At 41.2% G+C, this 24,083-nt stretch overlaps 2 protein-coding genes across 4 annotated transcripts; both read left to right on the forward strand.

The window, feature by feature from the left end:
* The first annotated feature begins 17 nt into the window (after positions 1 to 17).
* Positions 18 to 15,790, forward strand: SSBP1 (single stranded DNA binding protein 1). 3 transcript variants are annotated; one of them, XM_037514648.2, is made up of 7 exons: positions 18 to 84; positions 1,374 to 1,440; positions 3,330 to 3,390; positions 3,982 to 4,122; positions 4,337 to 4,424; positions 5,884 to 5,972; positions 6,894 to 15,790. In XM_037514648.2, the coding sequence occupies exons 2-7, from the start codon at positions 1,417 to 1,419 to the stop codon at positions 6,935 to 6,937; spliced, it is 447 nt and encodes a 148-aa protein (XP_037370545.1). In that variant the 5' UTR covers positions 18 to 84; positions 1,374 to 1,416; the 3' UTR covers positions 6,938 to 15,790. The 3 variants fall into 3 exon arrangements, with proteins under 3 accessions (XP_037370545.1, XP_054548709.1, XP_037370555.1); XM_054692734.1 differs by lacking the exon at positions 18 to 84 and adding an exon at positions 85 to 118; XM_037514658.2 differs by lacking the exon at positions 18 to 84 and adding an exon at positions 159 to 331.
* Positions 15,791 to 20,261: 4,471 nt separating this feature from the next.
* Positions 20,262 to 21,182, forward strand: LOC119250865 (taste receptor type 2 member 3). The gene has a single exon (XM_037518453.1). It carries the CDS (start codon positions 20,262 to 20,264, stop codon positions 21,180 to 21,182), a length of 921 nt encoding a protein of 306 aa, XP_037374350.1.
* The last annotated feature ends 2,901 nt before the right edge of the window (positions 21,183 to 24,083 follow it).

The following is a 24,083-nucleotide window of genomic DNA, read 5'->3' on the forward strand; positions in this document are numbered from 1 at the left end:
CTTTCTTCTTCCTCTCGCGAACCTGCGTCGCGCTTGCACCGGAAGTGATCGCCTGGTTCGCGGCCTTGTGGGCTGGCGCGTCAGGTGAGGGAGGGAGGAAGTACGCGTGGGGCGCGAGGTGTGCTTTTTTTCCTCCACGGGGCCGGGGCGATGCTGTGTCGGGGTCTGGAACTTTTCACTCGCGGGGCGACTCCGCGCTTTCGCCCAGCTCCAAGGCTCTCGGTCTGGGTCACCCTTCAGGAAAGGCCCCGAGGCCCGGGAGCCCCGGCGTCGCAGGCATCTCCTTGGTCTTCGCTAACGAGGACGGAGGCGGTGACTTCTGCAGGGACAGGTTTCAAACTTAACCCCCCGGATGACAGTCCAGTGTTTATTGAGCCTTCAGTATGGCTTCACACCTGTTTCAGGTGTTTCGGATCGGGCAGTGAATAACTGAGATTTTCTCCTGCCCTAAGGGAGCCTTCATTGTAATGAAACTTGAGAGGGCAGTGGAAGGGCAGTCACTCGGAAGCAGATTTGATCTCTTTTTTTTTTTTTTTTTTTTAATATGGGTTGGAGGAAGAGGACATTGAGGGGGATCAAAATAATATATAGATGTGAGAGCTTCTGGGAGGGGGAGGGCTCCACCTCGCAGGTGCAGGGAGTTCATTTAGGTTCTCAAGGTGAATTGCATAAAAAGCATGAATGCATGTAGGTGTTTAGCAGTAGCGAATGTGTTCTTGCTGAAAGATACGGTATTTAACCCTTTGCACTCCGCTGTCCCCTCTCAGGGGACACCGGAATTCTAGCATATCACTCGGAAGTCCCCTCTCAGGGGACATTGCAATTTATTAGTGATTACAGGGAATTGAGTTATTTCAACGCAACTTTTTGAGACCTGCATGTTTCCGTGAAGTTTTATCTTGAAATGGCACAAGAAATTAAATCAAAATATTGTAAAATTACTAAGATATATACAAGACATGTCAGCGGGTTTTGTGTCGTACTACATATTCCCGATGTGGGACAAAGAAAACGGGACTGCATTGTGTGTTCTAACAGGAAAACACCTGGTGGCAGGCGTCAAACCACTTATTACTGTCAAACATGCACTAATCAGCCTGCAATGCATATTGGGGAGTGTTACAAAACATCATACTGTACAAAATTATAAACAATAAAATATTTTTTTTTTTTGCAAATATACATTCCTCGATGTCACCTAATTCATATAAGTCCAATATCATTATAATACGTTACTTGGTTCCAAGATTATACTAAATAATACGAGGGTCTGTAAATGCACGTTTCCGCCGCAAAGTAGCGTCGAGTAGCTGGTAGCCAATGTCCAGAATGGTTCAGAGTGCAAAGGGTTAAAGTCTTTCTTTTTTCTTCAGGAAAAGACGAAACACTAGATTGCATGAAAAGAAAATAGAAACCATGTTTCGAAGACCTGTATTACAGGTAATCACTTTTCCATTCTAGCGTTGATTGGCCATGCTGACCAGATATCTTTAGGCTTTTGAATGTAGAGGCAAAAAGACCTTTGAGACCACCCGTCTTCTGTGTCATTATTTGATAGGGTTGGGGACAAAAAGATTTAACTGTTTGAATCTTGTCATTAAAACAAAAGAAAATTTTTCTAGTTTATTCAGGTGTGTAATGGGAGTCATTGCTTTTTAAGATATGTTTGCATTTAGATCAGTTAGAGAGCATATTTTTGTCTTTAGTAATTTTTTGTGTTTAGTATGAGAATCACTTTTTGAGTATTTTTCCGTAAGACATGACTGCTTACCCTCACTCTCTCCAATCTCTCTATATTGGAGGAGAGCAGCTGAAGTCACAACCTCACACATTCACCATATCCAAGATTCTTTCTCATTCCCTATATTCCTACACATCTCTCCAGTCACTCTAACCAGACTTGAACCAACCTAGACTAGCCTTTTCCCTCACCATAGATGGTCACCTTGTTTGTACATTCCCCTTTATAACACTTTTCTCCTATACACCATCCTGTTAAGACTAATGAACAATCAGTTCCTTTATGAAATCTTTTCTCATCTCCCCCTGTACTGTAGACTTGACCCTGTGTATACTTTTAACATTGTGTGTGTGTGTGTGCGCGCGCGCGTGCAGGTGTGCACGTATATGTTCAAATGTGAAACTTGGATTAGCTAATACTGTCTAATACTATAGTATTAAGCAGAACTTAAAGGGTTAAAAAAAGGCTTTAAAATTAAATAATTCTCTTTTGCCAGATCTCCAGTAGATCTTGATTTTTGTGTGCCACAGTGAGACACGTTCTGTAAGACTTATGAGCCCTGCCTCATCTGAGCACTCATATTAGGACATTTCTAGGACCCTGACATAGGTAGTAGTTAGCAGTTTGAGTCTTTAGAATGTTGTAACTCACATCTTTTTTTTTTCTTTTTTACCCTCTGTCTGCCCCCAAAACAGTGATAGGATTCCTTAGCCAGCACTACCTCAGCAATGGGTGTTCATTTGATTGGTGGAATTTGCTTTTTATATAAACAGTGCTACCATGTGGCACTTGCCTCTGATGCAATGGTTAGCCCTGACCTTTGTACCCAGCATCGTGCCCAGTAATGTGTGCTCATAGCTTGGCAGTGGTCCTTGAGCAGAATGTCTTTAAGGAGGCAGCTGAGGGTGGTGGGAAAAGCAGTAACCATGGTGTCACAAAGCCCTGGAGTGTAGGTGTGACTGGCCATTTATTTCTTGTAGGATTATGGGGAAATAACAATCTCTCTGAGCTTCATTTTTCTCATCTCTAAACTGGGGGTCATTTCACATAGTTTATAAGTTTATTCTGTGGATGAACTGACCACAGGTAAAGCACTTGGCTGATTGTCAGTAATGGCAGCTGCTACATGATTCGGTGCTGCTATTCTGTGGCAGTGACTACCCTTTCTGACAAGCTGATTTGGACAGTCCTTTCTTTGTACATAAAGAACCATATTTGTCTTGGACTTTTTTTCTTTGGTCTATTGGAAGCTTGAACTTTTCCAACATACTTGTGATTACATTTTTTGTGTGCAAGCACAGAAGTCCCATAATGAGGGGTTTGCTGTAATGAGGAGAGGACTATCAGTGAGTTTTCTTGGGCCTGCTCTCTGGGTACCTTCCTTGCACACTTGGGCTTCTGCAATCGGCTGCCTTGCAGTGTTTGCATGGTCCTAGTGCTGCGTGCTGCGTGCCTGGGACGCGAGGAGTGCAGCTCCTGCCTGGATTTGTGCTGTGAGGGCTGCTGACTGGCAGCGAAATGTGATAAGGTGTCCTGCCTGTGTTTGTCCTTCCCCCAAATTAAAAGCGTTTTCATTTATTCCACTTAGGTACTGCGGCAGTTTGTAAGACATGAATCTGAAACAGCTAGCAGTTTGGTTCTTGAAAGATGTAAGTAACAGCCAATTTTCAAGTTGAAAGCATGTTATGCTAATATTGCTAATATTCTCAAATGTGTTGCTAATATTCTCAAATATTATGCTAGTATTCTCATATGTGTTGCAGAGGAGCTACACTGGTTGGGCTATAAGCTGTTTATTGTGTTTTCGGCTCCATTTGCCACTCAGATCTTGACCTTGCCCCGTCAGGCAGCAGGGCCTACTGTAATTAGGCGCTTCTTCCATGTCAGTCACTTTTTACTCATGCTTGTGAGTTCCTTCCATAGAACTTTTTTAGAATCATATTTGGTTATATAAATCTTCCAAGATTATATATTTGCCTGGGGTAGTAAAAGATTATAGAAGCTGTTGTTTAACAAAAATATTTCCTTGTATTTATTCAGATTTTCAAATTGCAGATTTGTTCTTTTACCCAACCTTCTTTTCCTACCAACCCCTTTATTCTCTACTTCATCTTTGTTTTCTGATTATCTATATTTTGGGCCTTACTTTATGCTGAAATTGAAGTTAAGGTGGTATTTGTGTGCTGCTCCTCTTCTGGAGGTTTCTCTTAGGCTCATCATATGTACATATTGTGTTTCAGCTTTGAATCGTGTGCAGTTACTTGGGCGAGTGGGTCAGGACCCTGTGATGAGACAAGTGGAAGGAAAGAACCCAGTCACAATCTTTTCTATGGCAACAAATGAGATGTGGCGATCAGGGGAAAGTGAAACATACCAAATGGGTGAGTAGGAAAGTCTGGGGTTTTAATTAGAGCAAAAGACGTTACTTAGTGCCAACTGCCTTGGTAGAGGAGAGCTACTTCCAGAAAGGGTCTTTCTTCTCTCATTCAGTTCTGTTATCTTGGAAATCGTGACATTGATTTTGCTGGGCCTGTTGATCTTCAGCATTTGTTTCATCTGCTGGCATCTGTAATCCCATTTCCTATTTTGATTTAGGTGATGTCAGTCAAAAGACAACCTGGCACAGAATATCGGTGTTCCGGCCAGGACTCAGAGATGTGGCATACCAGTATGTGAAGAAGGGGTAAGTCTAGGAAGGAAAGATCTTACAGATTGAGTGGTCTTAAAACAACTGGTAACCTGTGTTCTCGTGGGATGGGTAGTTCCTTTATTCCTAATTACTGCAAATTATCTTGATTTAAGATATTTATTCCATGCTTTTACTATGTGCCGGGTGCATTGGCGTGTGACACTAATTCAGAAGCATATAAAATGTGATTTTAGCTTTCTGAGATCTTCTAGTTTAGGCAAACACAGGGTGTACATAAGTAGAAGCATTTGAGGCAAGAGAGGAGGCGGGGATTAAGTGCCACCAGAGCAGGTGCAGTGCGTGCTTTTAGGGGCTCCCAGTGCTGCTGCGTCAAGGTCCTGATGGGGGGGGTTGTCTAGCCTATTGCAGCCATGTAAGATCCTTCTCAGAGGATCTGGAGTGTCTGGAGTTGACACTGTGGTATTGTGGTCGTAGGCACAGCAGCTGTTTTATATTTGATAATTTCACATGGGCTTTGTAATTCCCTTATGCAATGCTTGGATCGATTATGTCTAAAAAAAAAGTGTCTTTCCCAAATTCACAGAAGGACAAAAGGCTGTGGTTAACAGCACTGTAGTCATAGTATATTTAGAAATACATTTGTTTTATAGAATATTAAAACATGAAAAATATTTTCAGGAAAACTGAAATTTCTGTTTTTTAATAACCACATACCTTTTCTTCATATGTGCCTCCATTGTGTATACGTAGAAATATATGTATGCGTACATGTGAACACACAGGTGATGCCAGGGAAAATGCGTATGTGGGCACCTGCTGATTGATGAGTCTCTGTGTGTGTGTTCCCCTGGCATCCAGTCAGCTTGCCGGTCTTGTCTACTTTCTATATTGTATTTTTTTGGTCATGGTGAAGGCTGAAAACTGGCTTCCTTCTGGTCAGTATCTTCTCTTCAAGAGGTCAGTTACAGTTGTCTTCTAGATAGTGTCTTAGAGATGGTACAAAAAGTCATAACCCCTCAGTGAAACACTAGGTTGAAACCTCTGTTTTGAAATTTAATCAACTAAGTCCCTTGAGAATAAGTTCATGTACCTCAAGTATAGAAAGGAATAGAAAAATAAGTGAAAATCAAATCTTAGAAGTTCAAAACATCGCAAATCAAGCCTGGAAATTGAAGGATACCACTGCCACCTTCTGGCCTTAAGGTTGCCTTTTTTTTTTTTTTTAAATTTTGGCTTAATTTTGTAAAGACTTAATTTTTTTAAGACTTCCATGAAGTATTATACACACAATCATCTCAAGGAATAAAATATTTTCTTTTTTACTTGATGTGTTAAGTCTGTATATTCTGTCCAGTGCTCTTAATTCTAACAGCATGAGGCTGTGTGATTGTCTCTTTCATCCTTAGTGTGTACTCATGGCTACCTCAGATCCCACTCTCTTGTGAAGCATATTGGAATCTCTATACTGAAAACGAAATTTTATTTATAACAGGTCTCGAATTTTTGTGGAAGGGAAAGTTGACTATGGTGAATACACGGATAAAAATAATGTGCGGCGGCAAGCTACAACAATCATAGCTGGTAAGAAGATTGTGTTAAGAGCTGTTTTTGGTTTTCCCTCAGTCTAAATCTTCTTAGTGTAAGTAACTTTCACTGGGGTTGTGAGTACTTATGCTAATGAGATTATAGGGCAACCCAGTGGGAGAATTTTGAGTGCGGCTTGTAGCCTTGTTTATAGTTTCTACATTTTTTTCCCTTTTTTTAAAGACAGTTAGCTTTGTACTTACAGTTTTACATCTCAAGTAACTTTTGAGCAGAGTATGAATTGAACAGTCTACGCCAGTACTTACTATTTAAAGTGAGGACTTTATTCTTGAGTCTCTGAAGGCTGTGACCGAGACAGGGGAAGCATGTGCTGAGCTTCTTGCATAGAAATGCTTACTCTGGAAATGATTTTTAAACATTTTTCCAAGAATGAGTATATAACAGTTACTTTTTTAAAATTGAAAACTAAAATGTCTTCTATGTGACATTCAAACCTAACTAAAAGCCTAAATGAATCTGCCTTTGCTCGCGGTCCGTGTGAAGGTCCTTGTGCTTTCCTCTGTACTGCGGGGCGGGCGGTGTGGTGCCGCGGTCCTCGGCGGTGGAGGTATGCTGCCTGGGTAAAGGCGTCTGTCTGGGCACTGCGAGCATCCACATTTGAGACGAGTTCTACTGCAGGAAGCTGTTGCTGAAAAGACTTTAGTTGTCTTTGGGGAAGACAAATAATATCCCACCCTTCAGTAAGGTCCAAATGATCAGCCAAACAGCTGAAGCCCAACTTGAAGCTCGCTTTGCACTGATACACCCTCACGGACATAGCAAGGTATTTAGTATTTTGAGAATTTGCCTCAAATCCTTTCAGTGAACAACACAAAATGCGCATCTGTTAGAGAGGAATGGTTAAATGGGATGGAGAAAAGTTCTGAAAATAGTATTAACACTTTGGCTTCCTTACAGATAACATCATATTTCTGAGTGACCAGACGAGAGAGAAGGAATAGAGTGGATGATTCTTCTTTGGCTATTATTTGGTACAGTCTTACTTTCAAATCATGTATAATGTATAGTCTCATTAGTTTCTAAGGACAAGATTAAAATATTCTTTTATATAAAATGAGTGGTAATATTTTTCCCAACTGTTGCTCCTCTTCCCCTTTTTGTGCCATAAACCTTGGTGGCTCCTGTCTGGTATGGTTTTTGCTAGTTGCTTATTCTTTAGGGCTGGTGTCTATGTATGGGCATATAAAATAGTGGGCTTTCAGACTTGCTCGTGTTATCACAAAAGTATGAATGTCCTTTAGGAAGACTCTTTGCTTGATGTGCTTCTGTCATAATGTTGATTCAACCCCTCCGTGTTCACTGAGCTTCACTGTACGTCAGGTGTTTACCCCACAGTTGTAAATGATGATCTTCTTTTCTGTGTGCTCTGTGCACTTGAAGGCAAGGACTGTGTCTTCTCGGTGTACCTGCACCTTAACCAGTGCTTTGCACAGACTAGACATAAATCTTGACAGAAAAATGATCTCAACAGGAGAGTGAACTTTAGCCTTAATTGAAGAGGTTTCCTGAGCAGTAGTTTGTCTCTAACCTAAACTGCTTCGACACTAACCTACCCTAACCTCCCTTGTTTTTAGACACTTCCAGTAGTACATTTATCTAAGTTTACTGACAGTAAAAGCGTGAAATATGACTAGGGAGGAAACTGTTCATCTCCAGGTGATGGTACGGAGGCTCTGGTAACCCTGTTCTCTTTCTAGGCATCCTTTGTCTTGTCCAGAACTTTGGGGGGAGTTCCCTCAATAAGCTTTGTTTGACATTGCCTTCCTGGGTTAGAGCCTCAGATGTGACATTTCCCTTTCATTGTTCACATGTGCTCTTGATGTACGTACTGTACAGTCATGTGTGCACGTGATTGCTTTTATTAGAAGGAGGACTATGCAGAGTACTCATAATGTACTGCTATAAATTACATAAAATGAATTTGGTTTTTCAAGGCATGTTTTACTTTATAAAGTCTGTGTCAGCCCTCTACAGGTTGCCTGCTAGTTGACTGCAGTTTTTTCAGAGGTTGGCTGCTGCTGAGCAGGTTGTCCAGTTCTGCTGGTGGCAGTTGCTCATTCCGTCTGGGCCTGCTCCAGCCTGGCCTCTGGTTACCCAAATATGTGTCCTCCCGCCTCTGCCTGAGTGTGTGGTGCTGACTGTAGCTTAGGTCTTACTGGGCTGTAAAAGCTTCAGAATTCATATCCTGTGATGTGGATCCTTGAGTTTCTCACTCTAAGGTATTTTCTAAACACTTTAGTGTCTTGTACTCAGTGAGGATTGGTTAAGGTGAGGTGAAGTTCCTTAGCTTTATCCTCTCTCTGCCTGGTAAGAGGGAAAAACAATTCCCCTTCTCTATCAGCTGTCTTTTTCCCTATAGCTGGGCCGCCAGTTAGCATGTAATTCTGCTCTCTGGTTTTACACGTTAAGACTGCAGTGGTGATTTCCCCACTCCTCTATGCCATGTTTTAGTTTAGAAAATTATAAAGTAGATAAAATTTGTCTTTTGGGAAAGTCTTTATTTCTTTTGCAAAGCTACTTTTATCTTTTATGCTTCTTTAAAGATGTAAGAATTAATGCAGATTTGGTTCATTTAATCAGGAACGATGAATCTGCTTTAGGAGAGTGATACAGTGACTAAGACAGCTGAGTGACCAACCCTGAGCAATGCTGAGTCCAGAGTGCAGCAGGACAGGAAGTATTTTCCAGGATCCCTGAGAGCAGGGGTCCTCTCCAAGCTCCACTGGGGTTGCCTGAATGGCTCTAAGGCTGGGCTGGCAGCGCTTTCAGGCTCGTGTTCAGCACAGAGGCCACAGGTCCATAGGATGCTGTAACCTGAGGGTTCCCCCCGGTCAGGCTGCCTCCCACCCTGGCAGCCCCATCTGCTGAGAAACAATCTAATGCTCCCAGCTGGTCTAGGCACAGTGGACGTGTGGAGTCTGACAGTGGTGACAGGCTTGAGGGTTCAGAAGTCCAGTTTTGTGTCCTGCGTTTCCTGTTCTTACGGTGCCAAGAAAAGTACCTGCAGAAAACTCCCCTGTGACTTTAATTTTGGGATTCTGCAGTAATTGGAGAGATCAGTATGACTCATGGATGTGTAGGAGAATAAATATCAAACAGCAGGCGTGGTGTTACCCAGTTTTGAAAAAGAATATAATTAATGTATGTTTAGAAACATCTGGAAGGAGAAACATCAAAAAGTGATTATCTCTGGATAGTGTAGATTTGTGTGAATCTCTATTTCCTTACCTTTTTCTGTATTCTAATTTCTTTTGAGTTGAGTATTTTTATAATGAGAAAAAATAAACATTTATTCAATAATTTCATTTGAGGGAGAAAGTCTTTCCCATTATTTCCAAGCCAAGTTTGCAGTACTCCATTATCTCCAAATATTACTGCTGCATGGACTAGAGGTTAGCAGGTTAGTCTCACATGAGTTTTTTCCCTGATCTGCATCTTAACATGTCTTGCTTAAACATTTCACTCACCTCTTTTTTTTTCCCTTTCTCTTTGTAAACCTCTTAATACATGTATACAAAAAAAAAAAGCTTGATTGGCTTTCAAGACCAGCCTATAGGTGGTCCACACTTTGTTACCAGCACAGTTTTCATAGTCATCTATTTGTTCAGATTCATTGGACAGTTAATACAAAGGTGCCCCCAAACACTGAAACATGTATTTGTGACTTTTGGGAGTTAACTCATGCTAACTGGGTTATAGTCTAACCTTTGTAGCTCAGTTAGGAGAAATTAGTTTCACTTTGTCCCTAGAAAGATCATGAAGTTCTTGAAGGTGAGGTCATCTTTTCCTCAGATAACGCTTTAGCCCTCTTCAGTTCAGCCTAGCACAGCAGCATCAGAGGGCTTAATAAATATTCAGTTGGATTGTGCTGAAACTTGACATGGAAATGAGGGCAGGGCCATTTTACATATTTCTCTGTCAGAGTTTGCATTACATGAAGAGTGGTGGTGGAGGGTGATTGATAATCCTAAAGTTAGCTAGTTACAGAGAAATCACTTATAAGGTAACACTGATATAAGTGACTGACATGTGTGCGCTTACTCTGTGCCAGGCACTGAGCTAATGTGGTTTATCATTGTCTGATGTAACCTGTGCTGTGAGGAGGCACCGGGAGGTGATCCCTGGAACGGAGACTCACACGGCGTGTGAGAATGATGTGGCTTACAGAAAGCATATCTGACGTTCGAACTTATGCTTGTGAAGTTTATGCTTTGCTTTTGGCCCATTGCTCACTTCCTGCTGCCCCCTCCCATCGGCCCTAAGTATTCAGAACCTCCCACTGCCAGCTGTGGCCAGGGCTCCTGGGGGGTTGCGTCTGGATCACACTGGGAGTTGAATACCTGGTTGGTTTTGGTTGGGCGACTGAGGAGTGAAGGTGAAATGCCCCTGCCGCTTACTCTGATTCTCATTCTGATGACCCTGCAGGGAAGTGTCAGGGGAGTCTTCTTCTTGGTTATTTCTAGGCGGTCCTTTCTTTCCTTTTGCCTAGTAATGTCTCTTTACTGGGTAACGTAAGTTCACAGTGTCTGCTCCTACATTGTGTCCTCCAGTTCCTGAGAGCTGAAATTGTCAGGAAGGCTGATCAAGCATTTGCCAGAATTACCTTTCAGAGAATGAGACTTTGAGCAGGAGTCATCAACAGCATTGGCCTCCCCACTGAGGAGTCTTAAGATGCCTCCGTGCCAGTCCCTCGATCTGTCTGAGGGACACTAGGGTGTTTGTAGCTTTTTGAACCACAATAATGACATTTCTTTTTTTCTTGCTTTATGTCCGTTTGCTGTCTGCTGTGCTTTGGGCTTCGGCGTCTAACTTGGCCATGCCCAGTGTATATCTTGACCCTAGTTTTTTGTTACATCTTGTCATTTGAAAAAGTTGGTCTATCAATAGTTCAGTGTTAAGACTGTGTAGTCAGAAAACTTGAATTAGAATCCCTGCTTTACTCACTAAGTGACCTCTGATGAGTTTCTTACTTTCCCTGACTCAGATTTTTGTTGCTTTGTCTTCCTGTGAGTAAAAGGAGGATTATAGTAGCACTCCCTTCATAGGCGTACTTTGAAGAGCACAATAGATAATACATGCAAGTGGCTTACTTAGTGCGTAGTAATGAAAACAAGTGCTCAATATATATTACTATTAATTCTGTTCTTTTAAGGAAGGCATGACACTCTTTCAGTCACCATGTCCCTCTCACCAAGTCTCATGGGATATTTACAGACTATCTTAGCTAATCTTAACTTACTATACTCAACATATTAAAAATTATTAACTTCCAGGAATTACCTAGTGCTTTCCACTTTGATAGTATTTTTGTTGTTTTTGATCTGCTGTGGCTATTTACAGTAAACCTTGGCATCTTTTTAAATTCAGAAATCTCTCAGGCAGCTGCTATGTGCCCTGTAGCTATAGAGGCCTGGGTATAGGGGTAGATATGGGGCTCTATTAAGGAGCTCATAATCTAGGATGTGGCGTTGGGTGGGTGGTGTAAATAGGAGCAGTTCAGTGATAATGGTGTAAGGAACACTAACACTGGTGGATGTAATGGGGCACAGCAGATCATAGTCAGGTTAGTTTTCAGCAGAGGAAATAGCATGAACAAAGATCCGGAAACTTACATGAAGGAGTGAAAGTTAAGACAGGAAAAGTAGGTTGGGCCTGATAATAAAGGCCCTGGAAAGCTTGCAGGGCATTGGATAGTGGGGAGATATGGAAGGTTTTAAGCCAGGACATGTCTTGGGAATCATCTTTGGAAAGATCAGTGAAGACAGATGAAGGATGAGGCAGTTAGGAAGGTACTAAACAAGCCGAGAAAGGTTAGTGGAGCTGAGAAGCGACAGGAAGGGCGTTTGGGATTCTCTGATTCATTCATTGTGCACCAGGTGTGATCCATATCCTGTGCTGGGTTCTGGGTTAGGGAACTAGGAAGAACACAGCTCCTGCCTGGGATCTAGGTGACAGAACAGGTGTTGGTGCTAAGGAGAAAGCAGTTAAAAGATAACTCTGATGTTGCTGCTGAGGGCGGCTATGTGGATAGCTTCTGAGACTAAGGAACACTGATGTGGGAACTGATTTTATTTTATTTTAGAATTTATTTAATTTATTTATACATATAAGACCTGGGGTATAGGCCCAGTGGGGAGTGGAGTGGGGCATTGAGAGGAGTCACCAGAGAAAGAGTGGGGAGCAGAACAAGCAGATTGGCTGAAATACACTGCTGAGGGGAGCAGAAGGGAGACAGGAGAGGTCTGCTGCACCATATGGGCAGCTCCCTGCCTGGGGATTGAACTTGTGCTGCAGTGGCTATGGATAGCTTCATGGTGCTGAGACTTAACCCCTTGCGCTACCAGAGTGGCCCAAGGAACTGATTTTAAAGGAGAAATAATAGATTTCTATTTTAAAATAGAAATAATGGATTAGGTTTGAACATCAGTTTAATTGTCGACTTTCTAGCTTATATTTGCAGGGTGATGATTAATGAGTTTGGAGCTCAGAAGAGAAGCTGAGATAAAGCAACTATTTTTCTTCTGCCAAACACATTGTAAGCAAATTTTCTGAACTACGTCTCAGATGTTGCCAGGACTTCAGCTTTCTGTTATAGAAAGATGTATTGTGGACAAGATTGCATTGCGTTGCTATATGTGATATACCGGGATTTGGTTTAATTAGGTATGATAAGATGACATAGAGAGACACCTACATTTGAAAGAAGTTTATTACTTATAGGTCCTGTGAAGAGGGCAGAGGGCATGTTCTGTAGGATAACATGGGGAAGCATCAGGGTAGATTGGGAGGCAGAAGGATAGAAGGGAAGTGCAGGCCGGAATTTTATTGTGGTTTTGGAGGGGAAAGAACAAGTGTATGACTGGGCAGTTGGAATAATATTCGGCAGCTCTGTTCTGTAGAGGGTTGCTGGGTGATTTGGACAGGGGAGTAATGTCCTGGCCTGTAGAAGCTGGTACAAGGAGGTGAATGAGCATTGTGGTCTCAGGATTGCTTGACTTGCATGTCAAAGGTATCCTTGTGGGCAAGTCACTCACTATTTCTAGGAATTAACTATCCTTGGGAGGGCTGTCTGTCCTTCTGGGTCTGCAAGTACCTAAGATGTCAGAGCATCCTAAAATACAAAGATAAAAAAAATGACTAATACACCACCCTGTATCCATGATCCTTTTTACGTTTAGAGAACCCATGTTTTTTTGGGGGGGGATAAGAGGGGGTGACTGTTCACAGCTCAACTACTGTGTTCTTGTTCCTCTTGCAATTAAGGACTGGTGAGGGGGTAGAAGCATAAGCCATTGGTGATGTTTCCAGGAGATTTCCTAAGCGAACTGAGCTGTTGGGAGGGAGGCTCCTTCTTTTTGCTTCTCCAGGCCCTCAACTGGCTTTTCCTTGTCTGAAACGTGGACATGATGGTTGAATCTCCAGTCGCCAGCATGGGCCACGGAACAGTCTTCAGGATAGAAGACAGAAGCTGCTGCAATCTGCACTGACGCTGGAGCCCCCACACCAGTGTGGAGAGCCTGCCTCTGGACTTCCTCGGGAGACATAAATAAACCTCTGCCTGTGTAAACTATTATTTGTCTTTTGCACTAAATCCAATCCTTCTGAAATTAATACATTCTTAATTTTGTCTCCATGTGCATGACCTTCCACTGCAAGTAATCTTCCTACTGTTCCCACAGTCCTTCAGACCTTGAATCTGTGTCTCATTCTAAGTTTGCTGTGGGGACTAGGACATAAAAATGTACATAAAACCATAGCAATTAGCTTAGAAGGAATGACTATAAGTGCACTTTTTCGTCAGCTAGTTTGCTTGTAGTCTTTATTGAGGTTACTTAACTTAGCAGCTCCCTATTAAATAAAGGAGCAGTTAGGTTAAGTATAGAAATACTGCCCTGACGTGTCCTCTGGCCATACAACTGACTGGATTTCTGGAGTGAGGAGTGTCCTGCTGCTAAATCAACAGATTCTAAGTACAAGATAGTTTTAGCTCAGGCTGCCAGAACAGAATACCCTTAGACTTATATAAAACCAGTGGACATTTATATTCTCATAATTCTTGAGATGCAAGCCCAAGGTCTGCGTGCTGGCATTGTCAGTTTAATGGGAGGCACCATTTCCTTTTTTATGGGTGGCCACCATTTCCTTATGTGCCCCATGGCAGTGAGCTGGCAATGAGAAGAAGAGTAAGCTCTGTGGTGTCTCTTCTAAGGACATGACCCTGTCAGGGTCCATCATGGAACTTCATCTCTTCACGTGGTCCTGTCTTGAGATAGTCTGGGAATTAGAGTTTCAGTTTGAAATCTGAGGCTTGCACGAAGCAAGGGACATCTAAGTCAATTTCCAGTGAGGAGCTGGAGCAAGAGCAAGTTAGGCAAATGCACCCACTGACAGGTGCCAATCTTGAAATTGTTTGATAATAATGGGTATGTCAAATGTGCATCAAACCTTTAAAGTAGAAGAGAGCATTTCTCTTAAAACAGGAGCAAGTCAAGGATATCTTACCACCATTTCTGTAACCTACTTGAGCTGAGACTAGGAAGCACAGTTACAGAATGAAAAGAAATGTTAAGTTGGAAGGAAAACAGTTACAAGTGCTGTCTTTTACATAGAAAACAAATCTTTTTAGAAGGAATGAGTTGCTAGAAATAAGATCACTATATAAGTCAATTGCAAGCAGCAGCAAAGATGATATCAAGATTATCAGAAAAGGAGTCTCCAAGTGTGTAGTGTCTATGGAGAAATACTTTAATGAAGGCTAAACACTGAAATGTATATTGGAAACATCAATACTATACAGATGGCATCAAATTGATGTTACAGATCCCAGAAGTTTCTTTGGGTACCTGGACAAGTTGATTCTAAAGGTGTATTGATAGGCAAATGTCCAGGTACAGGTTATGTACTCAACAAGAAGAATGAGTTGTGGACTTACCCTGCCACTTGAAAAGACTTTTTCTATAAACACAGCTCTAGTGATTAGTGACATATATTATAGCTGCAGTATAGAACACTGGTGCAAAATGCAGAATGCGGAAACAGACCATGTATATATAGAAATGATAGATGATGAAAATGGTTTTATAAATCCCTGCGTAAGCTGTAGATTAATGATGCTAGGAAAATTTGTCATCCATGAGAAAAAACTGAAATCAGATCTCGGTCATGCAAAACGTCAAAGTGTGGTTAAAGACTTTTTTGTGAAAGGCAAAGTTTTGCAAAGTTTGGAAGAAAATGTGAGACAAGGTGAATTGGAGGCATAGAAATAGAAGTTTTATTAAAAAGCAAGAGTGATTCATTTAACTGTAAATAAACTTGGTTGATCAAAAGTTACCATAATGAAAGTAAAATGACAAGTCACAAACTGGGATAGAAGATATTTGCAGTAGTATAATGGAAATATAATTTAGTATATACATGTATATAAACGCCTACAAAATAATATGATCTATATCTGTGAAGTCCTACACAACAATAAGAAAATGACAGTAGGAAAATGGACATGGATGAGGCATGTCACGAGAAGGAAATAATAAATGATCCATTAATATATGAAAAAGGGCCTCCCTGGTGGTGCAAGGGGTTAAGTACAACACTTTGAAGCTATCCGCAGCCTCTGCAGCACGAGTTTGATCCCCAGCTGGCCAGGGAGCTACCCACATGGTGCAGCAGACCTCTCCTGACTCGCCCGCTGCTCCCCTCAGCAGTGTATTTCAGTCATTCTGCCTGTTCTGTTCCCCCACTTTGTCTCTGGTGAATCCTCTCATGCCCCACACGTCTGGCCTGTACCCCAGTTCTTGTATGCATAAATAAATAAATTTTTAATAAAAATGAAAAAGTGATTGGCCTCATTAATAATCAAAACACCCAAAACTTCAATGATATTTCAGTTTCAGCCTTCCATACTCACAAATTTCTTTTTTTATTATTATTTTTTAAATTTTATATATTTTTTACATCATTTTTCATTTTTGCACAATTATGCATTTTCATCTTGGTTATAGTCCCCATACAATTCCCACCCCCTTGTTTTGATCCTACTCCTTCCTCCCTGTCCTGTAGTGTGTCTCTGGTTTATAGTTGCTTGTTGATTTTGATTTTTACTTTATTAGTCTTTTTCCTGGTCCCTTATTTAGGTTTTCTAAATTCCTGCTATGAGTGAGACCATCCGGTATTTTTCTTTTTCTTTCTTGCTTATTTTGCTGAGCATGATGATCCCTTCCAGCTCCCAACAGGCACGTGAAAAAATGTTCAACATCACTTGTAATCAGGGAAATGCAAATTAACACTGCAATGACATACCATCTTACACCAGTGAGAATGGCACTAGCAACAGCAAATGTTGGTGAGGATGCAGAGAAAAAGGAACTCTCCTGCACTGCTGGTGGGAGTGCAAACAGGTCCAACCACTATGGGAAGCTATATGGAGATTCCTCAGACTGCTAAAGATGGAGATTCCTCAGACTGCTAAAGATGGAGCTTCCATATGATCCAGCAATTCCGCTCCTAGGTATTTACCCAAAGGACAGAAACATTAATTCAAAAGAGCACCTGCACCCCTGTGCTTATAGCAGCACTATTTGTAATAGCTAAGCTATGGAAACAACCCAAATGCCCCAGCCTTCTGACTGGATCAAGAAGATGTGGTACATATACACAATGGAACATTACTCAGCAATCAAAAAAGATAAACTAATGCAATTTGCAAACTGGCAAATTTCAATACATTTATGATAACAAAGCACAATGGAGGATGTTGCAAACCAAGGGGAACTGTTAAACTTAATGGGGGTTTGTAAATTGGAACCTTATTTTGAGAAAACATTTTGCCTTGTAATGTTGGAATTTCACCTAGTCAGTCTACCTTTAAAGTGCCTGCTGTCCCTGTGTCCCAAGAAACATCTCGAAGGGTGTCCATAGCAACAACATACATAATAGTACAATACTGGAAATCAAAGCTTCATCAACAAAAATGGATAAATACATGGTGGAATACTATACAGCAGTGTAAATGTGTGTTGTTGCTAAACAAGAATTTTCTTTAGAAACATTCAGTCAATATGAGTTTTGCACAAGATATTTGTATAGTAATTTACCAAGCTTAAAAAGCAAATAAAAGTAAATATGTTTATAGATAAACATAAATATGTTTATAGTAAATATGTTTATAGATATGTTTGAATATGATAAAACTATTCAAAAAGGTAAGCAAAGATGAATTCAACACTCAAGATTCGTTACCACACCAAAGTGGGGGAAGGAAAGGGGGAGAATATGGAAGCAGCATACAGATAAATGCCTTAGTACGGGTGATATTTTCATAAGGTGGGTGGTAAGCTTCAGAGTGCTTATTTTGTTTTTTTCATAAGTTACATATATATTATGTATTACTTTATATGTAATAGGTATTGCATTAAATAGAAGTTCACATAAAAGTGGTCTGTTTAATATAGGTTATGGTATCACTATACCCTATTGATGATAACTAACATTTAAAGAATGCTCCAGTAGTTTACATTATAGGTACTGTCTTTAATTACTAACAACTCTGAAATATTATGCCTGTTTTGCAGATGAGCAAATTGAGGTTGAGGGAGACTAACTTTCCTAAGGTCACATAACTGATGAGCAGTGACATTCAGATTCAAATCCAGATCTGATCCAGAACCTAGGCCCTTAAGGCATTCATTCATAGCAACCATTTTGTCATCCCTTTTTTACTTGGAACCTAAGGGTCAGGATGATCAAGAAATTTGCCTAATGTTACATAGTTAGCTAAAAGTGTTGCTAGGACAAGGACACAGTTACCCTAGTTTTTCTAGTTTACCATAGTGGCATATAATTGACAAAATGTGCTATATAGATAAATGAGGAATGATACTACAGACAGTATGAGACCCAATGGCTTGTATAGGTTCTTGTTAAAAGCCAGTTGGTTTGAGTTGTGGCCCATGTCTAGAGTTTGTGGGGGCCATTAGAACCCAGAACAAATGAAACAGTATGACATATAAAAGGGGATCTGAGATTGTGTCCCCTGACAATATTTCTGTTCCAGGTCCCACTGTTTACTTTGTGTCTTGTGATGTCACATCAATAGGTGACTTCTAAGATCTTTAAGATGATGGAATGTGATGCCAGGCTGCCTGGGTTAGAATCCTCTGCTCTGCCACTTCTTCTCTATGAAAATCTCCAAACCTTAGTGTCTTCTTAAAGAATGGGGACAAGGAATGATAGAATTCATCTCATGTATTGAAAATGAAGTGAAATGGTAGATACTTTAAAACAATGTATCATATAAAACTAAGCACTGTATTATTTTCTAACTCATCATCATGTCGTTTTATTTATTTTTTGCAGAGTGTCTCTTGCTTACTCATCCATAATTATTTGCACAATACAGTGCCTGTCACATAGCAGAGGCTCAAGAAGTATTAGGGGAATGAATGACAGATACTGAAATAGAATATATCTTCCAGGGATCTTAATTTTCCATTGTTCCAGTTTCTGGAACCTAATAACATTAAAAAACAAATATAAAATTTGAAGGCAAAAATCCTATGGAATTGTACATCAAGAAAATTCATTTATTCAATATACATCTATTGAGGGTCTGCTGTATTTTAAGCACTAAGATCAGAGCTTGAGTATTCAGTGAGATTAACACTGAAAGGGACATTATTAATAATTAATTGGAGTGACAGTAACATACCAGGACAGTGCTGGACAATCATGGAAATATGATCACTGTTCTTAAAGGAAATTGATAGCACAATGAAGAAGGTAATTCTCAAGTGCTACTAGGAGTTCTATGGAGATTGCCTGTACAACAAGCTTGCTGGGGAGAGAGGCTTTCTGCCTCTTCTCCTAACAGAGAGTGGCCCATAAGCTATTTTCCCCCCAAATTGGTGACTTTCTCCTTCCATCAGTGGGAACTGTAACTTCCCACAGCTCAAAAATTCCCTGGGAGTTGGTTAGATGGCTTTTTCAGACAATTCTTACAATAACTGACTTCCCCAAAACAGGTATTTATAGACTGAACAAACATGCTGTTAATTTTCCTATTGACAAAGTTGCTTTCAGAATTTAATTACAAGAAGTGAGAGTAATAGGGAGACTGGGGTACCTCCCTGGCATGCAGGAGTACCCTGCTCATCCAGCCCGCCCTGGGTCCCTCTTTGTAATCACAGGAGGGTGAGGAGCAGCCTTGCTTTCATTGCTGCTGCAACTGGAATTTCAGTCACTCTCTAAAGTCTGTCCTTTACCTAAGTGATGTAAAATTTGTCCTGAATCCCAGTGCTTGCAGGGGGATTCACAGAACACTTGCTGCTGCATTGAAGGAAAGATGATTACAGTTGTTTCAGGCGTAGTGAGAAGGGATTTCCTTGGCCAGGGCTAGCAACACTGAGTACATGTTCTATCCAGGTTCCTGGAGTCTAGTCAGAGGCATGTATTAGCAGTTGCTTTGTCACTAGGGTATAGAAGGGGCAAAGGGAGCCAGCCAATGTTGTGGATGTGCTGTGGGGGACTAGGTCATGTTTGTGGCACTGTGGTTAACCCTCCTTTCTGGGATCCCAGATATGAGCTTACTGTGATTATTTTAATATTTATATCATTAATAATTTCTGATAACACAGCTCATAGGGAAGAAATTGGAGTTCTCTTATGTAATTGATCCTCCAAGAGGGACAACTATTAATTCTAGTTTAGCGCCAATGGCACCGACTGAGCTTCTAATTTGTGCACTTAAATCTCCCTTCAGTGTAACTTTGGTGAAACCTTATGGTGGAATTCTGATCTTTTCCTCTCTCTGTGTATGGCCCAGAGGCCGCCCCCTCTCCTGAAAACTGAGATTTCTCACTCTTTAAGAGACGCTGTATGACTCTCTGGTGACACTCACCTTTCTATTCTGGGTGGCTCAGAACTCTACTCCCTTTTGAAATTGAGCCCAAGGCCTCCATCTTCGCTGTCACTCAGATTTCTTCCTTCTCTGTGTGACACCAGACACTACTCCATTTGCATGTTAGCAAAGAGCTTCTGAGTTTCAATCATAGTTGGAACGTGACAATCCATGTCATCTGTGAAGAGGACAGTATAACCGGGAAGAAGCAGAGGGAACACACTACACCGTGCTCTACAGCAGCCTCATTTGGGCAGAGGCAAGTAACAGGTACTGTGAAGCCATAGGTAAACTGAGAGAAAAATTTCAAATCGGCAAGGAGATTGCCCATCAACAGGAAGAACGAAGATCAGGCCTGCCTAGCAGCTGACATGATGGGACTCGTGGACTGCATGTTTCTGCTTCTGTCCACCACACAGTTCATTCTAGGAATGCTGGGGAACAACTTTATTGTGTGGGTCCATGGCAGTAGTTGGCTCAAGAGCAAGAGAATCTCTTTGTCTGACTTCATCATCATTATACTGGCTCTCTCCAGGATTATTTTGCTGTCTATTCTATTGTTTGATAGCATTTTAACGATGTTCTTTTATAAAGTGCACCAAGAAGGCAGAGTAATGCAAATTATTGATATTTTGTGGACATTTACAAATCATATGAGCATTTGGCTTGTCACCTGTCTCAATACCTTCTACTGCCTGAAAATTGCCAGTTTCTCTCATCCCACATTCCTGTGGCTCAAGTGGAGAGTCTCCAGGTTGGTTGCATGGATGTTGCTGGGTGCTCTGCTCCTGTCATGTGCAAGTGCCACGTCTCTGATCCATGAATTTAAGATCTATTCTGCTTTGATTGGAAGTGATGTCCCAAGGAATATGACTGAGCACGTCAGGAAAAAAAGTGAATATGATATGCTCCACGTTCTTGGAACATTGTGGAACTTTCCTCCCCTAATTGTGTCTCTGGCCTCCTCCTTTCTGCTCATCCTCTCCCTGGGGAGGCACACACGGCAGATGCAGCAAAATGGCACCAGCTCCAGTGACCCAAGCACTGAAGCCCACAAGAGGGCCATCAAAATCATCCTCTCCTTCCTCTTTCTTTTCCTACTGTATTTTATTGCCTTTTTAATTGCATATTCTAGTCGTTTCCTACCAGGAACTAAAGTGATTGTGTTGACTGGAGAAACAATGACAATGTTTTATCCCACTGGCCACACATTTATTCTCATTCTGGGAAATAATAAACTGAAGCAGACGTTTGTGAATATGATGTGGCCTAAGGCTCGTAATGGATCATAGGTGTCCCTTTCTCCCTAAAATGACAGAGGGAACAGAGGGCACGGGAGGGTGTCTGGGAGTCCTTCAGCCTGCCTCAGGACTTCAGTGCTCTTCCTGACTCTGCCTACCAGTTCTATAACATCAGTAAGGGAGAGACACCACTGTGTTTCCCTGCCCCACTTGGGAACACTCCTCCCTCGTAAGATTGACTTGCAGAGGGAGAAACATCTTAGAAAATGTCAATATAGTAATAATACTCTTTATACAGAGAAACTACCAGCTCAATATTTTGAGCTAATGACTAGTTTTAACTGTCCATATTGATAGATAAATGATGTAAATGAACAATGTAGTAGATTTGAAGTAAATAGAAAAAACTGTAGTGATTCTACAGACTTGGTTTAAATTCTAGTTCTATGCCTTTGCCAAAATTTTTGTCACTTGAGGAGTTACATTAATTAATTAATTACCTGCTTGTTTCTTTCTTCTCTGATTTTAACATGTGGGCTCTGATACTGATTTCAGAAGGAAGTAGAAATGCATGAGGCTGGAATGTGTGCCAGCAATTTAGTGCAGAGTATTGTATGCAGCACTCAATTGGTGAAGCGATTATGCAATAGCAGCAGCATTTCACGCAGGAGACCTGTTTCCAGAATTCCATGGTGTAATGTTAAAGGTGTGGGATAAAGTGCAGACCCTTGGTAGGGAGACCAGGTGCCTAGCGCAGCTTGTTGGGGAAGTCATTTTACTACAGTAGTCCCTGTGTTCCTTTATCATAACGCTAAAGTGAGTTTTGTAGTGATTTTTAATTTTTCAGATTGAACAAATATCTGCTAGTTTCTCTTGTTTATATTAGCCAAAAGCAAATTTGCTTTCAAAATTTCAGCTTTAAGAAAAAATAAGCAGTTTTATAAGTTTATTCAATTTTATTTTGATGAAATTACATAGACATTGATTCATTTCCTATACCTGAGCAGCACTGACATATCAATAAGAATACTGTTGCATAAGACCTGAAGGATTCTCAAATTTGTGAATATGTGCAGTTGGGGCACACTGCAGATCTGAAATTTGTTTCTAGCATTAATGGGATCTCAGGAGTAGATAGTTGTGGTTAAGAATGTGGATCCTGAAACCAGACAGCCTGGGCCCACATCCACCCTAGTGTGAACTGGTCTTGGGTATGTTTCTAAACCTCTCTCTGTTTCACCTTCTTCATTTGTAAAATGGGAATAGTAGTAGTATTTTGTGATATGTTGTTGGGAGGAATTAGTGAGGTATTATGAAAAATGCTTCGAGTCCCATATGGACTAAACTGTCAATAAATGTGGCTGCTATTGTATTTTGTGAATGGGACTGTGTTTTGCCATCATTTGTGAAGGGTCAACATTCTACTTGGCATTTGGTCGTATGGAATCCCGAATTAATTTTAGGATTGTTCTTATATTTATGTGTTTGTTTCCAAAATTATAGGAATAAAATATCTTTGGTCTACACTGTTTGCTTTCAAACTGATGCCTGCCTCTTGAATCTGTTTGCAAAAGTCCTAATTTTAACTAATTATGAATTCTGACATACCCTAAAATTACATCTTGAATGGTAATCTGGGAAAACCTAAAAGAATGATCTAATATTTATTCAGAATTCACTAAAATACAAGGACTCTAAAGTGGGCATTTCTGTAGCTAGTGAAGGTCTGTGCTTCTGTTCAGCACAGGGAAGTTTATGGAAATCCACGCAGTGTCAGCTGACATCTGCTTTGCTAACCCTGACCCCAGATCTTTAATTCATGCCACCCCCTCTTGAACACATGCTCCTACTTTCTGTCATTTTGATAAGTTCTCTGCCCAGCTATGAGCTCCTGGTTCCAGTCTTTCCTTGATTCTGCCTCCTGGTGTAGATATGGAGATTTTCCTATCTTTTATTTATTTATTTATTTATTTATCTTAAAAGAGTTATTTATTTATTTATTTATTTATTCATTCATTCATTCATTCATTTATGCAAGCACTGGGTACAGTCAGAAGCGTGGGAGGGTGAGAGAATTCACCAGAGCGGGAAGCAGAGCAGGCAGAAGGACCTAAGTACACTGCTGAGGGGAGCAGCGGGCGGCAGGAGAGGTCTGCGCGCCATGCGGGACCCTCCTCCAGTGGCCGGGGAGCAGCTGGGGATTGAACCGGCGCCGCGGAGGCTGCGGGCAGCTTTGCAACCCAGCGCTCAACCCCTGCGCCACCGGGGAAGCCCGATTTTCCTATCTTTTAATTGAACATAACATCACTAGAAATTTTGGTTTGGCTGTTATTTGGTTCTTGGTGCCTTCAGTTAAATCCAGAGGAATCTCTCCCTTTTACTCCTACTGTGATCCCTAAATCTACCCTGACCTAGCAGAGTCAGAGTAAGTGCAGTGAAAATGCTGAAGTTGCCATTTTTCTACATCTCATTGAAGGCCAGCATGTGGGTGGAGAAGGTGGAAGGCCCGAGGGAGCCTCTGGTTCTACTGACTGAAACCAGAGCTGCCTTCCCGAGGGTCAGTGGAGTTAGAGTCATAGGTGTGGCATCTGCAACTACTTCTCTATTTCTGTTATGCAAGATTTGGAGGCATCTCCAGGGAGATGTCAGACTGTGGTGTGACCCCAGACATCTGTGGTCTGCCATTTATTAATGCTGGGCCTGGGCTGTGTCTGGGAGTGGGTGTGTTGCTGGAGAAAGTAGTCTTACTGTGCCTCGAGACACAGTGATGGGGGCGGTGTCTATTTGGGAAAGGACCTGGTTTTCTGAATCCTCTGGGGGGTTGAAATACCTCAGCTATCAGTTCCTCACTGAAAATTTATTTTTAGATCTTGCCCCATTTTATTTGTTTTTCTCAGGTGTGGAATTTAGTTATATATTATTGTTAATTACATTGTTATATACATGGTAATT

This window comes from Talpa occidentalis, unplaced genomic scaffold, assembly GCF_014898055.3.
Source record: "Talpa occidentalis isolate TD23 unplaced genomic scaffold, MPIMG_talOcc4v2.1, whole genome shotgun sequence".
NCBI classification, from domain to species: Eukaryota; Metazoa; Chordata; class Mammalia; order Eulipotyphla; family Talpidae; genus Talpa; species Talpa occidentalis.

Bases quoted from the DNA above. Each gene is read 5' to 3' on its own strand.
- SSBP1 (XM_037514648.2), top strand. From the start codon at position 1,417: ATGTTTCGAAGACCTGTATTACAG. The intron at 3,391-3,981 runs GTAAGTAACAGC...ATTGTGTTTCAG, and splicing joins CAGTTTGGTTCTTGAAAGAT to CTTTGAATCGTGTGCAGTTA. The intron at 5,973-6,893 runs GTAAGAAGATTG...GCTTCCTTACAG, and splicing joins AGCTACAACAATCATAGCTG to ATAACATCATATTTCTGAGT.
- LOC119250865 (XM_037518453.1), top strand. From the start codon at position 20,262: ATGATGGGACTCGTGGACTGCATGTTTCTGCTTCTGTCCACCACACAG.